This window comes from Kogia breviceps, chromosome 8 (assembly GCF_026419965.1).
Source record: "Kogia breviceps isolate mKogBre1 chromosome 8, mKogBre1 haplotype 1, whole genome shotgun sequence".
Classification (NCBI taxonomy): domain Eukaryota; kingdom Metazoa; phylum Chordata; class Mammalia; order Artiodactyla; family Physeteridae; genus Kogia; species Kogia breviceps.
In genome coordinates, this window is record NC_081317.1 from 14,987,063 (window position 1) to 15,012,793 (window position 25,731).

The 25,731-nt window shown below is 42.7% G+C and overlaps 1 protein-coding gene across 1 annotated transcript in view; it reads left to right on the top strand.

The window, feature by feature from the left end:
• The window catches only part of BRINP1 (BMP/retinoic acid inducible neural specific 1), a 183,828-nt gene that overhangs the window by 48,047 nt on the left and 110,050 nt on the right, over positions 1–25,731 (top strand). Inside the window, exon 2 of the mRNA XM_059071965.2 lies at positions 9,731–9,998. Within this exon, the coding sequence (XP_058927948.1) occupies positions 9,781–9,998 (218 nt within the window). The 5' untranslated portion in view covers positions 9,731–9,780. The remainder of the gene's footprint in view (positions 1–9,730; positions 9,999–25,731) is intronic.

Below are 25,731 nucleotides of genomic sequence, written 5' to 3' on the forward strand. Positions count from 1 at the left end.
GTGTCCTGGTCATATCTGCATCTAGAAAGATCACTCTGGCAACTAGAGTGGCGTTTAGGATGGAGGTGGCAGAGATATTGATACATGAAACAGGAAGACCAGTAGGAAGATGATTGTGATAGTCCAAGTCAGAGCGCTATGTTTGAATGGCAGATAGCAAGAGAGAATGGATTTCTGAAGCAAAGTATATAAAGGGAGGGAGGAGAAGTAAAGGATCACAGTGAGGTTTACAGGGAAGACAGGAGAAGGATAAAGTTGTCAAGAGAAGTGGTTGAATAGGAAAACAAAGGAAATTGACAGGATGCAGAGATGGTGGTGATGGTGGTCTTGGTGGCGGAGATGGTTGAATAGGGTAGAGGAGGAATTTGGGAAAAGTCTCAGGCTTATCGCAGGCATGATTTGGGAGACTGTGTGATTCACTTGAATGTGGACCATGAGAAGAGGAAATTTGAGAGAGTGACGATGGCTTTCATCTGGGATACTTTGATTTTGAAAAGCCTATGGGATTTCCTAGAGAAATTGATTATGTGGTTGAAAATAATAATATAAAATATGCATGTTATAATGAACACTCATTCCAGTGGTTTCTAGGCTTGTTTTGACCACACACATATACCCAGTAAAATTTTTTGACTACTTACCTCCCTATTAATGTATGTGCCTGAATTATTTATGCATGTCACATAGCTAATGTCACAACTTCTCATTGCTCACTAGCTAATGTCACAGCTTCTCATTGCTCCCTTAGAGCAAGGATCAGCACTAATAATTGTATATGTAAATCCATATTTTAATTAGACCTCTTGATCATCTCAAATTGGCCAATTCTTTTGGGTTTTTTCAATGATAACTTTAATTTGTCAATGACTTTTTAAAAATTGAAATATAGTTAATTTACAATGTTGTGTTAGTTCCAAGTGCACAGTAAAGTGATTCAGTTATACATATATAATTCACATATATTATTCACATATATATATTCTTTTTCAGATTTTTTTCCATTATAGGTTATTACAAGATATTGAGTATAGTTCCCTGTGCCATACAGTAGGTCCTTGTTGTTTACCTATTTTATGTATAGTAGTGTGTATATGTTAATCCCAAACTCCTAATTTATCCCTTCACTATGCTGCTATCCCCTTTGGTAACCATAAGTTTGTTTTCTGTGTCTGTGAGGTTATTTCTGTTTTGTAAGTAAGTTCATTTGTGTCATTTTTTTAGATTCCACATATAAGTGATATCATATGATATTTATCTTTCTCCTTCTGATTTACTTAATACGATAATCTCTGTGTCCATCCATGTTACTGCAAATGGCATTATTTCATTCTTTTTTATTGCTGAGTAATATTCCATTTATATATGTCAATATATACATATATACACACATATATGTACATATATACACACATATATGTACATATATACACATGTGTATATACAGTGTATGTATGTATGTATGTATGTATGTGTGTGTGTGTGTGTATATATATATATATATATATATATATATATATATATATATACACACACACACACACACATACCACATCTTCTTTATCCATTCATCTGTCAATGGACATTTGGGTTGTATCCATGCCTTGGCTGTTGTAAATAGTGGTACTGTGAACATTGGGATGCATGTATCTTTTCAAATTAGAGTTTTCTGGACAATTCTTGAAAAATATGATTTGATCCTTATTGTTTTGGTTTGGCATTGTGATGTGGCTGGTCCTCTGCTGTTTTCTTGCTCATGTTGGGTTGAATTATTATCATTAACATCATCCACAGATTCTTTTTAAGCCACTTACTTATTTTGTGAGAGTTGGTTTAGTTAAAGTCAGATAACATAATTGTAAACTGCATATCACTAGGCACAGATAAATGCCAGGGCATCACAAGACACTGAAAGTGAAGGAAAGATGGAGCCCAGCTTCTTCATGCTGTAGGGCTCGCATTCTTCATTCCAGTATCATTGGTGACTTGTGACTGTCTGATATTTGGGCTGACACTGAAAGTCAATAATAAACACGTCACTAGAAGTTCTGATATTTTGTGCCCTGATTAGTAAATACTAATTGGAGTTCATTGAACTTTTACATTGAGCTGGACACTGAGTTAAGCATTTAAATATGTGAAATCTTTTCTTTGACCAAATAGGATTCATAGAGTAAGATCAGGAAATAAAAAAAAAACAAAGACAAACAAAAAACGTAATTCTTCTCTCACTCTGTTTAAACTTACTTTTATCGGGTTTCCTCTGGCATTTGAATGAAAGTTAAGGCAAGTTCATGATTTTTCCAAATTACGTTCAATAATTTTCTATTCACCTCTACTTCTCACATATAGTCTCAGTTCAGTAATTAAAGTTTCCAGTTCAGTGTGTTACAAAATAAATCAAATTTCATTTAAAGTGGAAACTTAACTTTCCTCCAGTTTCTCCTGTCTTTTCCCAATGATTTTGTCCTATCTCCTCCTTCTTGCTAACCTTCATCTTGATTTCTTCACGGTGCGGGATTTGGTGAAGGATGGAGAGATAGGAGGTAGCAAGAATCTTCCTTGACTAGTACTTTTTTGACAACTGTGCATCAGTTCTCTCTGGGCTTAGCAGGCGTTTAGTTCCAACCTTTTTGACTTACAACATTTGGTGGGTATCTTTGGAGCTTTCGTTCTTCCCTGAGATCTCTCACTTGTGATTCTTTTGATGAAGGAAAATACACGTCTTTTCCACTGCTTGCTGACCACTCATTCCTTGGACCCTTGATCAATGTCAGGCCAATCCCACTTTCCCCTTAATGGTGTCACCTGAAAAAAAAAACAAAAAAACGCACAGCCTAAAAGTTGAGAATCATGTTTCATTTGGCGGACAAAACTGAGGACTTGAGCGTGGGACACACTCTCTCAGAGAGCTCTGAGAGATTGCTCCAAAGAGCAGAAAGGGAGGAACCAGGTTATATAAGAACAGGTGGTTGGAACTTCGAAAGATTACTGATTACGAAAGAAAACCAGATACCTCAAGTTAATGAATTTGACTTGAGGGATCTCAAGGCGCAAGAGCCTGGGCTCATTGGAATCATTCCTTTGATATGCACCTTAGCTGTCTAGGGCCAGTATCCTGTGCTCTCCCATCCTGAGTCCCTCAGGGCGCACCTTCGGTTGAGGGGGCTGTAGTGGCTTGATGGCCGCAACATCCTTTGTTTACTAACGTGGCAGGCAGCATTTTTCATACACACTGGCGTGCCCTTTCCCTCCACTTTAGCTTTCTCTTGCATGTGGCTCACCTCCGATCCATGAGGGAAACATTCCTTTTACACAGGAGTTCAGCACTTACTTCCCAATTTGTAGCCTCTGCTCTGCCTCCAGGTTTCAGCCCTCTTTAGAATTCTTTTTTTAGATTTCTGCCGTGTGAGTCAGACACCAATCTGCCATATTCCTCCAAGCTTCTGGGACATTTATCATGTTCTCTGTGGGGTCTTGTTGAAGCTTGAGGTGCAGGGCTACTCCCCTGAATCTCCCCTGGGGCTGTGTGGGAGTGGGCAGGCCGTTCTCCCTCAGACTCCACTGGTGACCCCGACGTCTCACTCTATGTTATCCTGGGAGTGAGAGGTTAAGAATCTCAAAAAGTGCCTTTTGGCTCCCTTTTTTATACGTCCTGCATAGTGGTCAGGCACCCCTCTTTAGAATATAATAACTACTGTCTTGGTCTTGGCTCAAACCTAGACTAAAATAATTGTATTTGAAGTCCTATTTAATTCTTAGCTGAACCCTAGGAAGTACTCATCCTCCTGTTACTGCCTGAATTTTACAGATGAGGAAACTGAGGCAAAGGGGTTTATTAATGTGCACAGGGTCGCCCAGCTTTGTAGGTTTGTATCTCCTGGGAGATGTCTTATCTGGAAGCCTAGACGAGCTCCTCAGGTTGGCCCAGGCTTAGGATGCAGGCACTCTGGGTGATCTCAGATCGGGTCATCAGCCTCAGGGCCCCAGGGATGGGGACAGAGCAAGCATCCCCTTCCACTCTCTGGCCTGAATGTGAGCTACGGCCCAGCAATCCCTGTAGGAAACTCCAGAGGAGGAGCTGGTGATACTGCTACCGGAAGGCCCTTCTCTCCTCTCTGTCTCCTGCCTGTGCTCCTTGGATGTAAATAATTTACAATGGCAACAATTAGAGGATGTGCTCCGTGTGGGATGAACCGTTTCCCTTAATGACATTGCAAGCGTATATATAGCACGGTTCAGCCAACATGCTCTCTCCGTGCTTCAGCCCACGTCCGCAGCTCCACGCGGACCAGAGCCCCTCACAGCAGCCAGCCTGTGACTCATGGAAGGTCACAGTCAGGTCAAGGACGGTGCTCGGAAATAGAACCAGCCTCTCTTTCACAGGCTCTGAAACCCAGTGGCAGGATGTTCCCTTTATGAATGTTGGAAAAACAACAGTTCTGAAATGCATGGTGGTGGATATCTAGGGCTGTCTCTGGGATATGGGGATGGAGAGACGTGGCTGTGAGCATGGGAGTTTTTATTTGAAATGTATTTATTGTCTGTTTGTTGATTTTGAAGGGAGGGGGCAAGTGCTCAGTCAGTCATAGTGGGGAGTGAATTGGGTTCTCCAAACATTAATAGAAGCAAGGAGAAGGAATCTAAAAGAATGATACAAAAGAACTTATATACAAAACAGAAATAGACCCACAGACATAGAAAACAAACTTATGCCTACCAAAGGGGAAGGGGGGTGGGATACATTAGGAGTTTTTGATTAACATATAACACAACTATATATAAAATAGATAACCAGCAAGGACCTCCTGTATAGCACAGGGAATGGAACCACACTCAATGTTTTATAATAAGCTATAAGGGAAAAGAATCTGAAAAGAATAGATATACTTGTATGTGTAACTGAATCACTTTGCTGTACACCTGAAACTAACACAACATCGTAAATCAACTAGACTTGGAAAACAAGATAAAAAACAAACACAACAAAAGGAGATGGATGAGTGACCTTTCCAGGTGGTGTCACAGAGCAGAAAAGGTTCCTTTGAGCCCTGTCTTGCCCAGTGAAAATAGAATACCATCCATATGTGTAATTTTAAAGTTTTAGCAGCCACATTAAAACGATTAAAAAGAAACAGGTGAAACGAATTTTAATAATATATTGTATTTACTCCAGTACATCTAAAATAGTACTATTTCAACATGTAACCAATATAAAATATCAGTGAGATATTTTACATCCTGTTCCTCTAAGTGTTTGAGATCTGGTGGGTGTGTATTTCATACGTACAGCGCGGTTCGATTTGGATGAGCCATACTTCAAGTGCCCGATAGCCACACGTGCTCAGTGGCTCCCAACGTGGACAGCACAGCCTCCAGTTCTAACTCTGCCATTTGCCAGCTTTGTGATGTTGGGCCAGTTACTTACCCCTTCCGGACCTTAGTGTCCCCTCCGCCCACATGTAAATGGGGACCATAACCTCTCCGTGTTGCGACAAGGTCACATGTGTAAAGCAGCACATAGTAAATGCTCAGTTAATCGATTGGTGATTCCCTCCTCAAACTGACGGGCATTGCAACTAAACTGTAAGCTCCCTGCAGGAGGCTGAAATACAACTTGGCCTCTGACTATATCGAAATGCAAACCGTTGCTGACCCTCTCTTTCCTTTCCTTCCACTGACATTTCTTTTACCCTGAAGCTCTGCATCGCTCACTCCTTCACTTTCTTCAGGTCGCCTCTCAAAGGTGACTTCATCAGAGCAGCTTTTCCTCAACACCTTGTATGTAAAGCAGCAGCCTCACTCTCAATCCCGTCTTATCTGCTCTGGTTTTCTTTAGAGCACTGCTCACCATCACATGTACATTTACTGCTCACTTGTTTACTTCTCCCAGACCAACAGAAAAGAAGCCCTGCTCACTGTTTAATTTCCAGCTAAACATGTTAATGGATGAATGAATGAATTTATTGAACATCTACAGTGCTTTGCCCTTGGTGGATAGCACGGAAATGAAATATACAGTCCTTGCTTGATGAGGGATTCAGACAGAGATACAGGTGCTTGAAGGCCCTACATGGGTCTTAAAATCTCACTAAAGCCTCTGCCACGTGGGTGCTATTCTGGGCACACACTCCATCACTCTGCCCTCTCCTACCCCCAAGACTTGTTGTATGGCACTTGCTCTGCTGAAATTCCCTTTTGCTCATCTCTACTCACTAAAAGCTTACATGCTATGAAGGCCCCGCTCAAACACCACCTCTTGTAAGGATCCTTTCCAGGTCTCTTGGTTGGAAACATTATCTCTGGCCTCTCTTCTTCCACGGGACATTTTTCTTTGCTTATAGTATTTATGACAGCCTATTTCATACTAGAACTCCTCAGGCCTCGGTGTGACTCCTCCACAATATTTTGAATCTCTAGAGGGCAGGATCTAATTTCAGCTGGGTGGGATGAGGGTGGGGAGGTAGTGGAAACTGTACCCGTAATGAGATAGACATGGGTTAGATTCTTGAATACTTAGGACCTGCAAGCTTGGGAAAGTTATTTAATGTCTTCAAGTTCCAACGTGCTCATCTGTTAAATGGGAGAGCTGTAGCCACCTCGGGGAAGAAACCTTTGTTATCATCTAGTCTGAATTGGATGCTTTGGCTGCTGCCAAGAGAACAGACATTTTTCGATCCAAGTACACAATAGATGCTCCATAAATATCAGTCATGGGACCTTTATATTAACCCAAGTCTCCAGTACGGTTGGTGCTAATTTGGACTCATTTACAGAATGGGAATCACTGTGTCTGTCACGATATGACAATATTTAGGTAACATACAAACTAATCCTTGCCCTTGCACAACAAAATGTCCATTTCTATTCAAATGCACCTCATAGAAACTTCCGTGTTCATTTTCAGTGTTTTGTGGATTATTGTGATTTTCTGAGCCAACAGAGATGTATTCCGACTTCTTCCGCAAAGCACTCATGTGTACTTGCTGAGATGTAGATTGTATCGTAGACCCCAGCTACAAAGGAGGTTCAGACACAGCTACTGACCCATCTTGACCCACTGCCCTGCCGAGACAATGTGGCAGCATGAAAACCAGGAGCTGGAAGACAGGAGTCTAGCCCAGTCAGCCACTCAGGTCCTGATCTTGTAAGAAGGAGTTGGATTAGAGCAGGATTTAACTTTTGCACCACTGACATTTTAGGTCCAATAGTCTTTGTCGTGGGCGGGAGGGGCCATCCGTGCACTGTAGGATACGCAGTAGCATCCCCGGCCTCTACCCACTAGATGCCAGTAGCATCCCCTCCGTTGTGACAAGCAAAGATGTCCCTTAGGTGGCAAAATGGCTGCCAGAATGAAAGCACTGGTTTCCATCTTTCAAATTTCAGCAGATTCTAGGACTCGGGGCTGAGGTCTTACTCTCCGACACACAGACACACACACACACATAACGCTGCTGTTCCATGTCTAGCAGTGTTTCACTTTTGAAAGCTGCAGTGTTCCGAATCCTGTTTCCTTGCAAACAGTCTAACAGCCAGGCATTCTCTCCTAGGCTCCCACCCTGCACCCTCTTACAGCAGAAGCCACGCGGAAGGGCTGGATGGGTGACACGCTGTGATTTCAGTGTGCTGTAGCTCCCCGCCGGGATCTCTGAACAATCGCCTCCGCCCCCTGCTTGCCGCCCAGGTGGGCTCCGGCAAACAGTTTCGACAGCTGGAGCCGTTACAGTTCTGCGCTCCACATGTATGTCTTTGTTTTAGGCTCTGAACCTGAGGCCACAGCTTCTGCCAGCCCACTCCTCTGCTCACATGCCTTTTTCCTTTGCCCCTGACAGCTGCGGCCTGCAGTGCCAAGTAGATTTTTGTAGCTACTCATAATAAAATGGTGCAGTCGGACCACAGAGAGAAATCGCCAATTGGGTCGGAAATTCACATCTCTCTTTTTTTGCTTTTCTTTCTTTCTTAGCTTGACTTTCTTCCCATTTTCAGCTGGAAGAGTAGACAAGTAAGGGATCATATTTCTTCATGTTTCTATGTGGTTTTCCACTCGACAAATTGGTTTTGTCCTCGCCATGTTTTTAAATGTTAGACATAAAAATCTGAGATCTAGAGAGAGGCCATGACTGTCCAGAGTCACACAGCCAGCAGCATATAGAAGCAGTCTTTTAAAGATTCTTGCCAGTTAAAGACTCACAGCCCCATGAGCCAAATGGACACAAACCAATAAGTACAATAAAAGGTAGTAAGTACTAACATACAGTTATATAAAGGAGCAACGAGAGCTGAAAGAAAGGAACAACTAACAGTTTTTGAGAGGAATAGAAAAAGGAAATGACCTTTGAGGACCTGACCTCAACCGGCTACTGAAGGGGGTAAACAGGATTTGGCGGGGCAGTGGGGACTGTAAGAGCAAAGACACTCCCAGCAGGCACTGGGTGGACATCAGCAGCATCAAGATTTATCATTATCTGTATCCTCATCATCACTGATGCCACTTATTGAGCACTTCCTGAAAATGTCAGGTGCTTCATGGGACACTTGACATAAATGGTGTCATTTCATTCTCATACTAGCTCTGGGTGTAGGTGCTATTGTTAACTACATTTTACAGACCAGGAAACTGAGGCCCAGAGAAGTGAAATCACTTGCCTGAAATGATACAGTTTATAATTGATGGAACCTGCATTCCTAGCTGCCTTTCAATGTAGAGTAAGATAAGCTCTTCTAGACTAAGTGGGGTGGTGGACACAGACAGCACAGTGTTAAACTAGCAAGTAGAATGATGTTGTGATGATAAAAACAAAACTTGTAAATTTTCCAAGGAGCCCCTACTTAAGCTCTCCCTTAGTCTTAACCATTTCTCCAACGTGGCACCCCTGTGCTGTGCTACCACCGAAAAAAAAGAGGCAGGCAAGACCCCACTAGTTCCTTGGCATTTAGTTCCCCTTCTGAGTACAAGAGAACCTCGACACTCAGTCGCTGATGGGTCGATCCTCTAGTTTCATTTCCTTGGGGTGAGGGAGACAGTCCACTGAGCGTTGTAGAAGTGCATTCAGATGAGCTCCATAAACTCTCCATCTGTAAAGTATTCAGCCCGGATAGTCATGATCAAGGTGCATCCCAAGACGTTTTGTACTCACCTGATGATGCAAAAGCAAAGCCTGTGTTCAGCTGGTGCACGTCTGTGGGAGAGGAGGAGAGAAAGGGATTCTCGTTCACTGAGTCCCTGCTGTGAGATTCAGGTTGTTTGTGAAGATAGCGGGTGCGATGGATACTGGAGTTCTGTCTCCAAGTTCCTTCCTGGCTGTAGGAGACTCTGTTTCTGCCTTCATTCATTTCACTCTTTCAACACTTATGCCTTGAATACCTACGATGTGCCAGGTGCCAAGATACAGGCGCTTAAGCCCGTCCTCTGTTTTACGGATGAGGAAACTGCATCCCTAAGAGATTCAGCAGTTTGTACGTGTTTGTGCATGTTCACAGAAAATGTGAACAACAAAGCAGGAACGCAAGCCCAGATGTCCATAGATGCTACGCTGTTAACCAGAAACTGCACTGATTTTTGTAAACCCTGACACACTGTACTGATGTAAAGGATTATGATGATATGTTAAGAGCATTTTAAAATTTTTCCTATGTCTCTCTCTCCCTTTTATTTTGCTTCACCCTCCCCCCTTTCCTCTCTCCCTCTTTTGTTTCCTCTTTCTTTCTCTCTTTTTTATTCTATTCTTCACAGGACTCCACAGAATGGAGCAAGAATGAGAGGAAAAAGGCCGGCAGAAAAGCATGAACTGGAGGTTTGTTGAGCTCCTCTACTTCCTGTTTGTATGGGGCCGTATCTCAGTGCAGCCCTCCCACCAGGAACCAGCTGGGACAGACCAACATGTCTCCAAGGAATTTGATTGGCTTATTTCAGACAGGGGGCCTTTCCACCACTCCAGGAGCTACCTATCCTTTGTGGAAAGACACCGTCAAGGATTTACAACCAGATATAAAATATACAGGTAAGAGCTGGGCTAAGCTTGCCTTTGCTTTTCATTCACTGAGTGCTTTTGGGGGTCACACATTGGCATGGGCCTTGCTGTATGGAGGAGTGTCTGAGCCAAGGCTGTTACGCACTTTTTTTTTTTTTTGCGGTACGCGGGCCTCTCACTGTTGTGGCCTCTCCCGTTGCGGAGCACAGGCTCCGGACGCGCAGGCTCAGCGGCCATGGCTTATGGGCCCAGCCGCTCCGCGGCATGTGGGATCTTCTCGGACCGGGACACAAACCCGTGTCCCCTGCATTGGCAGGCGGACTCTCAACCACTGTGCCACCAGGGAAGCCTGCACTTTTTCATTATTAATTTATCTATTTATTTATTCATTTATCCATCTATTTAATTTTTTACATTGTGCAAGAGATTAACAATGGTGAGTGAGAATAACTAATATTTTTTGAGTGCTTACTACTGTGTGCTGGGCATGGTGCTTAGTACTTTGTACACTATCTCATTAAACCTTACAGTGACATCAGAGATAGCATCTATTTGTTTTCTCCACTTTATAGAAGGGGTAACTGGGCTTCTGCCAGGTGAAATAACTTGTCCAAAGTCACACAGTCTGTGAGTGGTGGGACTGGGATTCAAGCCCTGGTTTATCTGCATCCATAGTCACAGACAGTATTTTTCGTCAGTTACATCAGGTGTAGGCTGTGTTGTTTTGCAGGTGCTATTAATATAGCAAATATCCTACCCAAACGTATTCACACACTTGGAAACAAGTAGGGACACTCAATGAATACCTCTTTCTTGAGCAAGTCTGAACTGCTCTTTGGCCTTTTGGAATCCTACTCATCCCCAAAGGACTTAGCCCCAAATTCTTCCCCTTTGAGAGTCTAAGAAACCATCTTGGACTCTCCCCACTCGACTTGATCACCCTCTCTTTGATATTTCCACAGCTCTCTACACTTATATCTCTTTAGTTGTCAACCATTTGGAGGAATACCATGCTTGTGTTTCTCTTTCACCTTTGCTGGAAACTCTGTGAGGCCGGCACTCACATATAATTCATTTCTGGATCCCCAGAGGGATGTTTGCTCTGCCTTGTATCATAAGGACACGAAAAATGTGGACTTAAATAAATTGGAGAATGCAAAAAACTCTCTAGAGCTCTAAGACAGCTTAAGCTTTGTCTTAAGGTCAAGGAACACTTCTGGGCCAATTGAAATAGGAGACGAGGAAGCATGGTGGAGGAAAAAATCCTAACCAGCAGCTGGGAAGCCGTGAATTCAGATCTTACATCTTCTATGTATTTGACATGAAAATGGGCATATCTCCTTTGCACATTGTGTGGCGTTGTGGACTAGGGATGGATGATTCATGAATTTGCTACCAGCTGCCGATGCCTGTGATTCTGTGCTGAATAGTCAAATCCGAGTTTGAAAGTTGGCCCTTATACAAAAGAAAGTTTGCATCTACTTCTGTGTTCATATTTCACCTATGCTTTTCCTTGGATTCCACTGCTAAAACAAAAGTTTGCAGTCATCCAACAAGCTGATTTCTAGGATCCTTTCTAGCTCTAAAATTAAATATAAGATTTAACCAGGGTCACATGGTTAATTAAATGATGGAGTTTAATCCAGAAGTCAGGCCCTTGGTCATCTAGTTATTACTTCCTTCCTTTATTTAATCCTCAAATAATTATTAAGCGCCAGCTAGAGGCCCAGCACTGTGTTTAAGACAGATGACACGATGGCAAGTAAAAGAAACATGGTCCTTGCTCTCATAGCAGTACACTAATTAAACACACACACAAAGTGCTACAAAAGAGAAAGTGCAGGATAGGCATAGTTGGAAGATCATAAACATTGATTTGGGACCTATTGTGTGAAAGATTAGGTGGGGCTTCTGTTGTAATCTTCACCTGGACACACATGCAAATAGGTACCCAGAGATGTGTGTGCTCATCTAGGCTGGGTTCAGACCAGAGCAAAAGCCAACAAGGATGTGCTTTCCAGGGCTGTTGTCAGTTGACGTGTTCTCTTCACTACTTTGTTGAAACACTAAATCATGTCCACAGGTGATTCGAAGTGTGTCTTCCTGTGTGCTAACATGGACATAGCACATTAGAAACTTGACATTTGCATCATGAAAGAAAGGCTTTACTACCAGCATGTGCCATATTATCTGAGGCTACAGAGCCAGCCTTTCTGAAATGTCCTAGACCTCAAGCTTCGGCCAGTCCCCACAACCCTAGAATCCAGGCTAGAGCCCAGGGTGACCTGGGAGCTTCAGAAACTGGGAAGAAGTCTGCTCTCCTCACTTACGTGGGTTAAGGCCATCTCTGTTCTCATTCATATGCAGGCAGAGGCTGGCTTCAGCTCATAGAGTCGTGGTGGGGAGTTTGTGCCACTGGCAGTGATGAGAACCTTTCAAAGTAAATCCCGGCAGAAGTCCTCTCTCCTGTTGCTTCGCACGCTGAGCAATAAACTGTGCACGAACAGTGGTCTGGGTGCACGAGATTCGTGCTCTGTCACTCCTAAGTCTGAGCTGACGTGTGGAGGCTGGGGGAGTTTTCTGAACTTGAATCTGCCTGGGTACAGGGACAGCATCCTGGATCCTGGAGGCAGAGAACCAGGGTCCTGGCTCAATCCGCCCACCTCCCCGCTGTGTGATTTAGGCCAAGTAGTGGGACTTCTCTGAGCTCCTGGTTTCTCATCTGCGGAAGGGGAATGTTCGCTAAGATGGTCTCCAAGGTCCTTCCCTTCTCTGGAAGTCTATGATTCCATGAAATATTGTCATTTGGAAATACAGCATGGGATATCGGAGAGGACTCTGGACTTCGAGTCTGCAGACTCAGGTGTTGTTTATTTTGGAGCTGCTTACTAGCTTCCTCATCCTGGGCAAATGTATTCATGCATCATTCACTCAAGCATACATCCAGTGCTTTAGAATTTAACACCAATCATGTACTGTAAGCCGTGCTATGATTCGGTAATATAGACAGGACCAAAAGAAAACAACAAAGCTCGCACACACACACACACACACACACACACACACACAACCTGCAAGGTCCCTCCCCTCTTTCACCAAGCTCAGAGGTGGGGTGGAAGATGGAGGGAAAAAAGAGTAAATAAGCAAACGATTATCATCCCACAGGGAGGTATGAATAAGTAACTGCTCAGATACTCAATATTCTCTTCTCTAGAAAGGAACAGTGATGTCTGTCCCACCTACAAGGTCAAATGAGATTAACTTGGTGTGAGATGCTTTGTAAAATTTAAATTTTCTTATATCTGGAAAATTTTTTTCATTAAGGTTCGAAATCATCATTCTAATAAAATCATTTAGTTTCACTTTCTGGTAAGCCCATACATATATTAGTCATTAAATAGTCTGTGAGGGAAATACTAATATTGAACATATTACGAATGAGAAAACTCAAGCATCAAGAGGTGAAGGAGATTGTCTGCATCACACATCTGGGATGTGGCAGAGCTAGGAATAAAAGCAGGCCTCTGAGATTCCACAATGTGAGCCCTTAACTCTATGTTGTCATAACCCTCTCTTAGTTCTTAGTTACCTAGTGTATGACCAAATACTCAGAGACTTCCGCTGACCATGGACAAGTTGCAACCTCTCTGTGACTCAGTTTTCTCATCTGTAAAATGGAGATAATATTAAATGCCTTGTGTAGCTGTGGCAAGAAATAGTTTAGCTATCAATCATGGAGAGCTTGGAATTTTGCAGGAGCTGTTCCCTCCTTGACCTCAGACAGCTGATGGTATTGCTAGAAATGATTTCTTTTCTTCTTGTGGTATTTTAAAAGTCAGTTTGGTCCAAAGGGTGTTTCCTGTGTTCCCACTGCCTTTTCGTGTTTTATTTTTCTGTTTCTCTTTTCCTGACTTTGAGATCATCAGTAGTTGCCATAAATTTGGCAGTTATTTCAGAGGTGGATTTAAAAGGAGGATTGTGGTACCCTTTGTAAGCTTTGGTTTTGGAGAGTCAGGGCGGTGGGGGGGGGGCACTGATAATGGTGGTCACTATACCACAAGACGTGGTTTCATATTGAGTGGTTTTCCCTACAGGTTTCAGAGCAAGTGGTTTGTGGCTTATGGTGCACCTTCCTTTGAGCCTTAAATAAGTACCTAAAAGTTGAATGTAAATCAAATCTTGGTAAACCAGGTCTGATTGCCTGACCATCTTGCACATTTATCAGAGTTGCATAAATCTTTGTTCTAATCCACCATCTTGATGGTTCCTTCATGTGTTTCACAAAAATATCTTTTGTAGGTTTTGTGGCAAAAATACTTCGCTAAATGAATGGGGCTGGCGCTGAGTGGATGATTCTGCTGAGGTGAATGAGATGTGACCCTTGTCCAAAAATCATTCAGGAGTATATATTGGAAATGCTGGAGAGGGTGTGGAGAAAAGGGACCCCTCTTGCACTGTTGGTGGGAATGTAAAAATAGCCACTATGGAGAACAGTATGGAGGTTCCTTAAAAAACTACAAACAGAACTACCATACGACCCAGCAATCCCACTACTGGACATATACCCTGAGAAAACCATAATTCAAAAAGAGTCATGTACCACAATGTTCACTGCAGCTCTATTTACAATAGCCAGGACATGGAAGCAACCTAAGTGTCCATCGACAGATGAATGAATAAAGAAGATGTGGCACATATATACAATGGAATATTACTCAGCCATCAAAAGAAACGAAATTGAGTTATTTGTATGAGGTGGATGGACCTAGAGTCTGTCATAGAGAATGAAGTAAGTCAGAAAGAGAAAAACGAATACCATATGCTAACACATATATATGGAATCCAAAAAAAAAGGGGTCTGAAGAACCTAGGGGCAGGACAGGAATAAAGACACAGATGTAGAGAATGGACTTGAGGACACGGGGAGAGGGAAAGGTAAGCTGGGACAAAGTGAGAGAGTGGCATGGACATATATACACTACCAAATGTAAAACAGATAGCTAGTGGGAAGCAGCCGCATAGCACAAGGAGATCAGCTCCATGCTTTGTGACCACCTAGAGGGGTGGGATAGCGAGTGTGGGAGGGAGATGCAAGAGGGAGGGGATATGGGGATATATGTATACGTATAACTGATTCACTTTGTTATACAGCAGCAACTAACACAACAATGTAAAGCAATTATACTCCAATAAAAATGTTAAAAATAAATTAATTTTTTTTAAAAAAGAGTGTATATTGGACGCTTAGGTTGTCAGATGCTGTGCACTGGGGAATTGATGATATATAAAGTAGACAGGTCCCTGCTTCAAGGAGCTTACAGACATGGGATGGTGAGGGTGAAGTCCACCACCACGCCATTCAAGATGCTGTGGTTGAACTTGAAAGGAGACCCTCCCCAACCTCTGGATTCCAGATAGAATCTTGATATCACATGGTGCAAGGGTTGTATTTCTATTAGTGTGGCTCAAATTAGTCTAAATCAGCATTTCTTAAAGTATCTCACATGGAGCTGGAGTTCAACGCGATGTTAAAAGGCATTTCTACTAATCTCTTCATGACATTTTTTTTTTTTTTTTTTTAGATTCCATATATATGTGTTAGCATACGGTATTTGTTTTTGTCCTTCTGACTTACTTCACTCTGTATGACAGATTCCAGGTCTATCCACCTCATTACAAATAACTCAGTTTCATTTCTTTTTATGGCTGAGTAATATTCCATTGTATATATGTGCCACATGGGATAGGGAGGGTGGGAGGGAGGGTGACAAAAGAGGGAAGAGTTATGGGAACATATGTATATGTATAACTGATTCACTTTGTTGTAAAGGAGAAACTAACCCACTATTGTAAAACAGTTATACTCAAATAAAGATGTTAAAAAAATAAATAAATAAATAAAAAGACACATAATAAAAAAAAAAAAAAAAGGCATTTCTAGAAAAAAAAAATCCCATAGTCAAATAAATAATAATAAAAACAGTAATGAGGATAAGTCAGTTGCTAACGTTGAAAGATTACCAAGTGTCCGGCATGGACACAGTGTATAAATTACTGCAGCAGATTGGCCTTTATAATAATCCCGTGCTTAGGTATTGCTATCATCCCCATTTACATAACTTGCCCAAGGAAAGAGAGCTACTTCATGGTAGAGTAGAATGTATCACAAACAAGCAGATTACAGCGTCTGCATGTTTAACCATGCTATATTGCCTCCCAAATGACATAGGTGTATTTGTTTGGAAAACCAAGCAAAGTTATACAGACTTCCTTACCGCAGGGCTTTTCAAGGTCTTTGCTAGACTGTTTAACAATGTTTAAGCAAACCTCTTTGGCCCTACAAGCTCTTTTTCTCAGAGAGATCGGAATTCAGGTGAGCAGGCTTCAGGAGACACTGGCTCTACCTGGCTTTGGCAGCTTGAGTGTTGCTTCTTTGGATGCCAGCCTGTGTCACAGCGATCTGAAAAGACATCGCTTCCACTTGGGGAGCTGGATGCCAGCCTGTGTCACAGCGATCTGAAAAGACATCGCTTCCACTTGGGGAGCTGGCCCCTGGCTGAGGAAGCTACCCTACCTGTTGGGATTTTGCTTGGAACACTTTGATCTAAATCTACTTCCTGGTTTATAATTCAAAGAAATGGAATTAACAGCTTCAGTTTTCCTATCACAAGTGATAACCTTATCTTTTTTTCCTCCTCCTTCTCATTTCTTAAACTTCTGCACTACTATTTCTTATTCCTAAATTTGGCGTTTCACCGTATGGGTATGGGGAGGAAAACTTCTACAGAGGTCAGAGCCAAAGTTACAGAGGAAGGTGAAACCTTGGTTTAATATGCAAAGAAGTGACTGCACATCAGAATCACCTGCAAAGCTTTTAAAACGTTCCGATGCCTGGGTCCGTCCTCAGATATTTGGATTTGTAATTGGTCTAGGATAGACATGAGAACACCAACCTAGGGGTGATTTTGCTTCCTAATGGGACATTTAGAAATGTCAGGGGGGCATTTTTGGTTGTCACAGTTGGTTGTGGGGAGGCGGTTTGCTACTGGCATCTGGTGCGTAGAAGCCAGGGATCTGGGATACAGCTGAACACCCTACAATGCAGAGAAAACCCTCTGCAGCAAAGAATTATCTGGCTCACAATGCCAGTAGCATAGAGGTTGAGCACCTTTGCTCTAAAGCAAGGATTTTAGGAAAAAAGGAAAAGGGATGGTGGGAAGGATATCAGAAAAAATGGTTTTAGATTTTGGTCATCATGAGTTTGAGTTGGAATGAAGTATAGGTGCCAGTGCCGTGGCTGGGTTCCCAAAAAAATCTGGCTGCAGGACCAAACGGGAAGGGATTTTCCATGTTTTTAGACATGCCCTCAGGTCAGGGTGGTAGTTGATGCATTAAGGAAGGTGAATTGATTTTTGCTTCCTGCTGCAGAGAAGTAGCATTTAAGGGAAACTAGTTTTCTATCCCAGAAATAACCAGCCTCCATTCCTCCAGGAGTTCTGGGAGATTTGGTGAGTTTCTCATCTGACTGCAGTATTCTATAGGAGGTAAGATGTTTAGGCACCCACTGTTAGGTTCAGATACACATGGCCTGAGTCATAAAAAACCAGCTTGGGCGAAGTGCATTAAGGGCTACTTTTTTTTTTTTCTTCTTTAAATGGGCTCAGAAAAAGATGAGACTGGGACGGTGTCCCACGTTTGTCATTGTCAATTTCAGCCACTTAGACGTTGGCGTCACTGGTGAGAATCAATACCCTGTGCCCTTGCCCCTACCTTATCCCTCATTCAATCCAAATTTTGGATCAAGCTCTCCCTGAATAGAGAGGGATGGGGAGGGATAGTCAGCAAACATCTCCCAGGCCACTTGGTGTCAATTCAGAGATAATCTTCTGTGTTGATTATTTAAAATTGATCTTCCACTTCTAAGCCCAATAGCTTTATTGCTACCAAATTGGTACCTTTGCAGTACTTTACCTCTTTGCTCCCATTCCATTACCAAACTGACTTCTGTGAGCTGCTAAGCTTAGCTTGGCTGCAATCTCTGCAGAGCAATTGTTCAGCTTTAGTCAGGAGCCATGTCTGAAAATGGACTGGTTTTTGCACACCTCCCTCCAAAGGACAGACTGACACGGGGTCTTAAAACTGACATAATAAGATATGGTGATTGTTATGACTGGGGAAATTAGGAGGAGAATGAAGACAAGCGCTTGGAGCTTCAGACTTTATGCCCCAAATCGTGGCTAAGGAAGAAAGAAAGGGACCCGATCTGTGATCTGGAGCACGTGCCACTCATTCATTCATTTGAAAAATGTTTACTGATAACTGAATTCCTACCTACCAGTCTCTGTGACAGTTCCCTGGAGACAGGGAGAGGAAAGACTGGATCCCTGACCTCAAGCAATTCAAAGTGTCTTGGGGAAAACTGACTGATGGGCAGATAACCACAATGCCATAGGCTCAGTTCCCTGATTGATCAATACGCTGGGTGCTGTGTTTGTAGTGGGGATGGGAACTACCCTTGGCATTGGGATCGTGAATGTGGGGAACGATGGGAGAAAAGACAAATCCAGGAAGGCATCCTAGAGGAAGGGGTATTTTGACTCCGTCTTCAAGGAGGATTAGGATTTTATGAGAAGCCAGTGGGGGAAAAAGCAGCCCAGATAAAGGGAGGTGGCGCCTGCAAAGGCAAAGAGGCAGAAGAAAACCTGGAACTATGTCTGTGTGTGTGTGTGTGTGTGTGTGTGTGTGTGTGTGCGCGCGTGTGTGTGTATTTTGAGTAGTATAGTAGTCCCCTCTTAGCCAAGGTTTCATGTTCTGTGGTTTCAGTTACAATCAACTGCTGTCCAAAAATATTAAATGGAAAATTCCAGAAATAAACAACTCAAAAGTTTTAAATTGCACACCATTCTGAGTAGTATGATGAATCTTGTACTGTCCAGCTCCGCCCCTCCCAGGACCCGAATCCTCCCTTTGTCCAGTGTATCCCCTCCCGTTAATCGGTAGCCATCTCGGTTTTGGTTTTCAGACCAACTGTCTTGGGATCTCAATACTTATGTTCAAGTAGCTCTTATTTTACTTAATAATAGCCCCAAAGTGGCAATTCAAATAGGCCATAGAGAAACGGTACAGCGCGTCCTTTAAGTGAAAAGGTGAAAGTTCTCAATAAGGAAGGAAAAACACATATGCTGAGGTCGCTAAGATCTATGGAAAGAATGAATCTTCTACCTGTGAGATTGTGAAGAAGGAAACAGAAATTCATGCTAGCTTTGCTGTCACACCTCAGACTGCAAAAGTTATGGCCAAAGTGCATGATAAGGGCTTAGTTAAAGTGAAAAAGGCATTACATTTTTTTTTTTTTTTTTTTGCGGTACGTAGGCCTCTCACTGTTGTGGCCTCTCCCGCTGCGGAGCACAGGCTCCGGATGCGCAGGCCCAGCGGCCATGGCCCACGGGCCCAGCCGCTCCACGGCATGTGGGATCCTCCTGGACCGGGGCACGATCCCGTGTCCCCTGCATCGGCAGGTGGACTCCCAACCACCACGCCACCAGGGAAGCCCGGCATTACGTTTTTATCATAAGGTGTTTATAGAGAAAGAAAGGTGAGGGGGAGAGACCACATTCACATAACTTTTTTACAGTGTATTGTTATAATTGTTCTATTTTATTATTGTTACTGTTGTTAAATTCTTACTGTGCCTAATTTATGTATCAAACTTTATCAAAGGTATGTATATACAGGAAAAACATATGGTATACGTAGTGTTCAGTACTATCCATGGTTTCAGGCATCCACTGGGCATCTTGGAATGTTTCCTTCACCAATGGGGTGGTCCTACTGTAGTGATGATAGGAAATAACGCTGGATGGCAGCTTGGAGCCAACAGTGAAAGGAATTTAGGATGGCAAATTGATTTCAAACAACTTTCAAACTCCAGTTAATTGTCAGAGTACTAGTACATATCTCTTTAGAGCAGTGGGGTTTTTTTTGTTTGTTTCATTTTTACATTTCCTAACCTCACTCATGCTAAGAAATACATTTCACATTGACACTCAGTAAACCTAGAGATAAGAAGATATGTAATTGAAATGAAAACTCATGAAAAAAAATACCCTTACTCCATGTGATGCATCTTGATATTTTCTACTCTATACCGTTCTAATATAACCTATTCCTTTCTGATTCATTTATTTTTTAAAATACTGGTGTCTACCAGCTTCATTGATTTCAGCCTCCACTAACGGGGTAGACCTTGCAGTTTGTAAAACACTGACTTTGAGTCTATGTTGTGGTTACGTTTTGACTCAAAGGAAAATTGCGCCATGTTTGAGAAGCAGAGTTTGCCGTGGGTTCAGGTTAGAACCTGTTCCTTGTCTGATAGAGGCGACAGGAAAACAGTGAAGGGTTTGAAACGTGAGACTGGCGTGGTCCGATATACATTTAGAAATACTGCTCTGGCTGCAGCGTGAGGACTGCGTGGAAGGGAATGAGAGAGAAGGGTTAGAAAGCTGTGGCAGTAATTCAAGGGTCACTGGAGCCAAGACAAAGGCTATAAAGATGGAATTCATTAACTCCCAAGTACCACTCAGGTCCACCAACAAAGCTGCTTGGGACCTACCTGTCAGGCAGCTCCCTTCCTGGGCTGCATCCAGGCTTACCTGCCCTAGTTCCATTCTAGGCACCCTGTGGCAGGATGCATTCTTTTATGGAGAGTTCTACAGCCACTGGATTCTTTTGTGTCTCTTAAGAAAGGAACCAGAATGCTCAGGCTTCTGCCTCCAGGCTATTTCCTTATCTCTCGAGGCCTTCCATCTGGGCATGAGAATTACTAGGTCTCATTAGCAGTGGATTCCCAGACTAGCTTGGAGGAAGGCTTTGCATCCCACCCTTTATCTGCACTTGACTTGTCTCTGCAAACCTTGATGGAAACTTCCAGCCGCAAGTCAGTATCTAAGCTGATGTGAACCCTAACACAGCCGCTGAAGTTTAGCGATGAAGAGCAAGTCTTTAGGCTCAGGCAGACCTTGGTTTGAATCCTGGCTCTGCCAGGTATGATCCCATTTAGCAGAGGGCAAGTGCTTGAGGACCAGTAACTAAAACAAGTTACCCATTTGTATTTGAAACACCCCTACCTGCAAATTCATCCCTAAGAACTCTGCGAAAGGTTGCGGGAGGCCTCCAACCACAAGAGGGGTGCTTGACCTGTGTGCACTGTAACCCAGGTGCTCTAGGAAGGCAGCATAACTCCAGTCTCATATTAAGAGGACACTTATCTGGAGGAAAACACAGAAAGAGGACAAGAGAGAGGAAGGTTGCTGATGCCCTGTGACACATGTGGCAGGAATCCAGAGGTCTACACACTGGCAAAGCATCTTTAAGCAATCAGCGTGCATTGATTCCTGTAAACAGTACACATCCCATGATTTGCAAGCGTCTAATTTATTAATCAGCCCAGGTGACAGGAGCAGTCTGCGACCTCTCATCTTCTCGGTGCCTGCCAGGTTGTCTTTGATGTGTATTGCTCGGGAGACATTGGACCCCCAGAGATGGCTTCCGACCTCAGCACCTTCACAGTAATCAGCAGCAGGATGGGGTGTGTACAGTGGTGAGGGTGACTCTGCTTTTTCTCAAACTGCAGCCTTGTTGTTGACAGAAGGCCAGCAGCCTCCATCCCTGAGCGCTTGTGACAAGCTCTCTGTGACTCTAGTATGACACCCGGCTTTATACCACGTTGATGGGGGAGGGTGGTTTGTGTGAGAAAAAAGGAGGTGAATATAAATGATACGGAAGTCTCTGCACTGCTAAATGGTTTGGGATTGTCTGATTTGGGAAGGAACTGCTCACCTGTGCATGAATTCGGCAAGGATTTGCTGAATCCCTACCATGTGCAGGGACTGTGTTAGCCTCTGCTGACAACAAAGTGTTACTGATCTGTGGCCTCAAGAGCACCAAATGTAGCTGGGGAGAAACAGACAATGAGCAACCACGTTGCTACCTCGTATAAGGAGTGCAAGGAAAGAAGTATAAAATGCAGTATTAGTGCGAAGGAAGGGTACTGAAGTTGACCTTGGAAGATTAAGAAAGGCTTTAAAGAAGAAAAAATTTTTCTGAGATCTGGATGGTGGGAGTTACGCAAAGGAAGTTAGCGCTGCGTGTGTGTGTGTGTGTGTGTGTGTGTGTGTGTGTGTGTGTGTGTGTTTTGAGGGGGTATCTGTAAAGATGTAGACTTGTTCTGGGACCTGCAGATAACTCATTTTGAGTGATAGGCAGAGAAAATGTTAGCATGCAGGCCAGAGAAATCAGAAGGGGTTCAGGTCACGAAGCCCTATGAATGGTATATAAAAGACTTTGAACTTTACCCTAAGGTGATGGCTCCCACACTTTCTCATTTCGAAATGCTCTTAAAGTCTCAGTGATTTTATTTCCCTAGGTCAGAGAAATACTAGTAATTCTGTTTATTAAGTACGTAAGTACAAACAACTTAATGAAGTATTTATGTCCCCAAAAGTTTAGTAGCCATTTGGAAAATAATACACGTGAATCTAAGGAAAAAACAGTATCTTTATTTTATCCTTAAACAACCACAGTTACTACTGCTCAACCCTTGCAATTCGATACAGCCACCTTCCTTTCCTGTTCCTTGTTAATTTTTCTGCAGTTTTATAATTGTACCAACTGCCAAAAACCCACCTTAACAAAGATATGCCATTATTGAAAGAAATGTAGTGTGTTTTCATGTTGAAACTGTGAACTACCTTAGGGTAGTAGTTTTTGTGATACCTGATAAATATCAAGTATCCCTCATTTCACTTAAACATTAAAAATATCCCACTGTGCTCCTATGGCTTGCTATGGTACTTTGCAGCATCTCGGCATACAATTTAGGAACCAGGTTCTAAGGGCAATAGGGATTTAGAGGATTTTGCCCAGTGGCAAAGCATGTTCAGGTTGTCATCTTAGAAAGATCACTTCTGCTAAAATGGAGACAATGCACTGATGGGGGAAAGTTGGGAGAGGGTGCAAAAATGTATGGCAAGAAAATAGAATGCTATGGCAGTGACCCACGTGAGAAAGGAGAGTATCTTGGAGTAAGTAGCATTGATGGGGATTTGAGATATGTTTTTCTTAATTTTTTAAAATTTAAAATTATTATAGGTTAGCAAGAAGTTGCAGAGACAGTATAGAGAGATCCCATGTACCCTTCACCCAGTTTCCCCCAAGGGTTACATCTTATATAACTAGAGTACAATATCAAAACCAGGACACTGACATTGGTACACTGTGTGTGTATAGTCTGTGCTATTTTATCACATGTGTAGATTCATGTAACCACCACCACAATCAAGATACAGAACAATTTCATCACCTCAAAGATTTCCCTAGTGCTATCTGCTTAGAGTCACAAGTCTCCTTTTTCCCTATCATCCCTAACCCCTGGCAGCCACTAATTTGTTTCCCATCTCTGTAATTGCATCATTTCAAGAATGTCATATAAACAAAATCATAACTTGAGATACTTTAAGGAGACTCAGTGTTTGGATGTGAATGTTGAAAGAGAGGGAAGGCTCAAGATGCAAAGGACTTAGCAAGGTCATACTTTAAGTGATGAATCACTTGATCTAGGTTAAATAGGAAAAAGAATGGGGGTACATTTTTAACTTGGTCAACTGGTGGGTGGTTTTACTTTTTATTAAGATAGGGAGCCTTGGAAGGCCAGGAGGGTTTTGGGGCATTGTTTGTGTCTGACGATGATGAGGTGGCTTTGGAAATGTGGAATTTAAACTACGTGGAACATCCAAATAGAGACTTGGTAGGTAGTTGTTTTATAAATGGTTCTAACCCTCAAAAGAGAGTGCTTGAAAAAAAAAAAAAATACAGTCATCAGGTTACCTATGGTAATTGAAAACATCCCTTGGGAGTCTTCACTTATGGAAGAGCCTGTTTACCATGTGCAGAGAAAAACATTGAGAAGTTGAGGAATGGCCAGTAGAAAGGAGCAAAATCAGGGACAATTGGTACCATGCCAGCCAAAATAAATGAATGTTTAAGAGGGACGGTAATCAGAGGCAATGGTTTCTGATATATTACTTAAGGTAAGAACTGAAAGTAGTCTTTTATACTTAAAATCTTGACCTTGGCAAGAACTATTTAAATGGAATGTTGGGGACAGAAGCCAAATTTCAGAGGGTTGAAAAATAGGGGAGATGCAAGAGAGTAGATATATTTTTTTAAGAAGCATGGCTCTGAAAGGCAGCAGGGATGTGAAATAAAAAGAAGGCTTTTTTATTGTTTTTGTTTGGTTTCTAAGAGGGAAGGTGACGGTGAAAAGAGGGAGAGACTGATGCTGAGGGGCAGCAGTTATTTTTGATGAGGTGATTCCTGAAGGGGAAGGGAGGGAAAAGGTAAGAGCTTAGATTGAAGTAAAAGAAGGGATGCCTTTAAAGCTGAAATAGGAAGAAAGAAGGGGAAGGGGTGTGGGTGCAGATAGATCTGTTGATTTCACTCCTGGTGATTTGAAGGGACTTCCAATGGCTTCTGTTCTCTTTGTGAAGTAGGATGTGAGACCAGTTGCTGAGGAAGGGGTTACTTGGGAGTGCAAAAAAAAAAAGCAATGTTATGAAATAGTTAATCTGAAGAATGGTAGAAAGATCAGATTAAGGAAATATAAAAGGATCACCAGGAAGCAGTTAGCGTTCTGACTATGTTTGTGATCACATTTTATAACAGTTGTAGGCTGTGCAGCTGAGATACTATTCTCCCAAAGAACTGAAAATTTGAGGTAAGATCATGGCTAGTGGATGTGGGTTCAGACAGAGTGTGGTTTGCCAAGTGGATGAGGTGGAAGGACAGTTGGGTAAAGGAGTTACAGGTATGGGTCAAACGTAGGTATAGGGATGGATCATTGGATCTCAGTCAATCCAAAAGGAAGTGAAGAGAGTCGATAGCAGATAAAGGGAAAGAAGATGGTCATGGGCCAAGCAGTCTTAAAGCGGTAGGGAGAAGGTGTTGTGATAGACAAGTCAGAGACTAGAAGGTTTTAACATAATGCGTCAGAGTTAGAGGAACTTTGGGAGCTGACACATTTTAGTGGTCATCATGGGAGGAAGTAGGATGCTGGAAGAGAGCAGGGGTGAAGATCATTGAGATGAAGTAGGTCAAGAGGCTGAGAGGCTGAGGGTATTGGATGGTAGGTATAAAGACAGGACTTGGGGTGAAGACATAGTTTGAAAATCAGATGCTGTTCAGTTAACATGAGAGAATACCTCGGAATTTGGTTATTGAACACGAGGAAGAAATGAATGCAGAGGATGGGGTGGAGGAGAAAATCTGTAACAGAAGATTTGCATTCAATTCTTTGTCCCTTCTCTATTAGATCTTTGAATAATGTCTAGCCTCTCTGAGCCTCGATTTCCTCCTTCTTTTTTTTTTTTTTAACATCTTTATTGGAGTATAATTGCTTTACAATGGTATGTTAGTTTCTGCTTTACAACAAAGTGAATCAGTTATACATATGTTCCCATATCCCTTCCCTCTTGCGTCTCCCTCCCTCCCACCCTTGCTATCCCACCCCTCTAGGTGGTCACAAAGCACCGAGCTGATCTCCCTGTGCTATGCAACTGCTTCCCACTAGCTATCCACCCTATGCTTAGTAGTGTATATATGTCCATGCCACTCTCTCACTTCGTCACAGCTTACCCTTCCCCCTCCCCATATCCTCAAGTCCATGCTCTAGTAGGTCTGTGTTTTATTCCTGTCCTACCCCTAATCT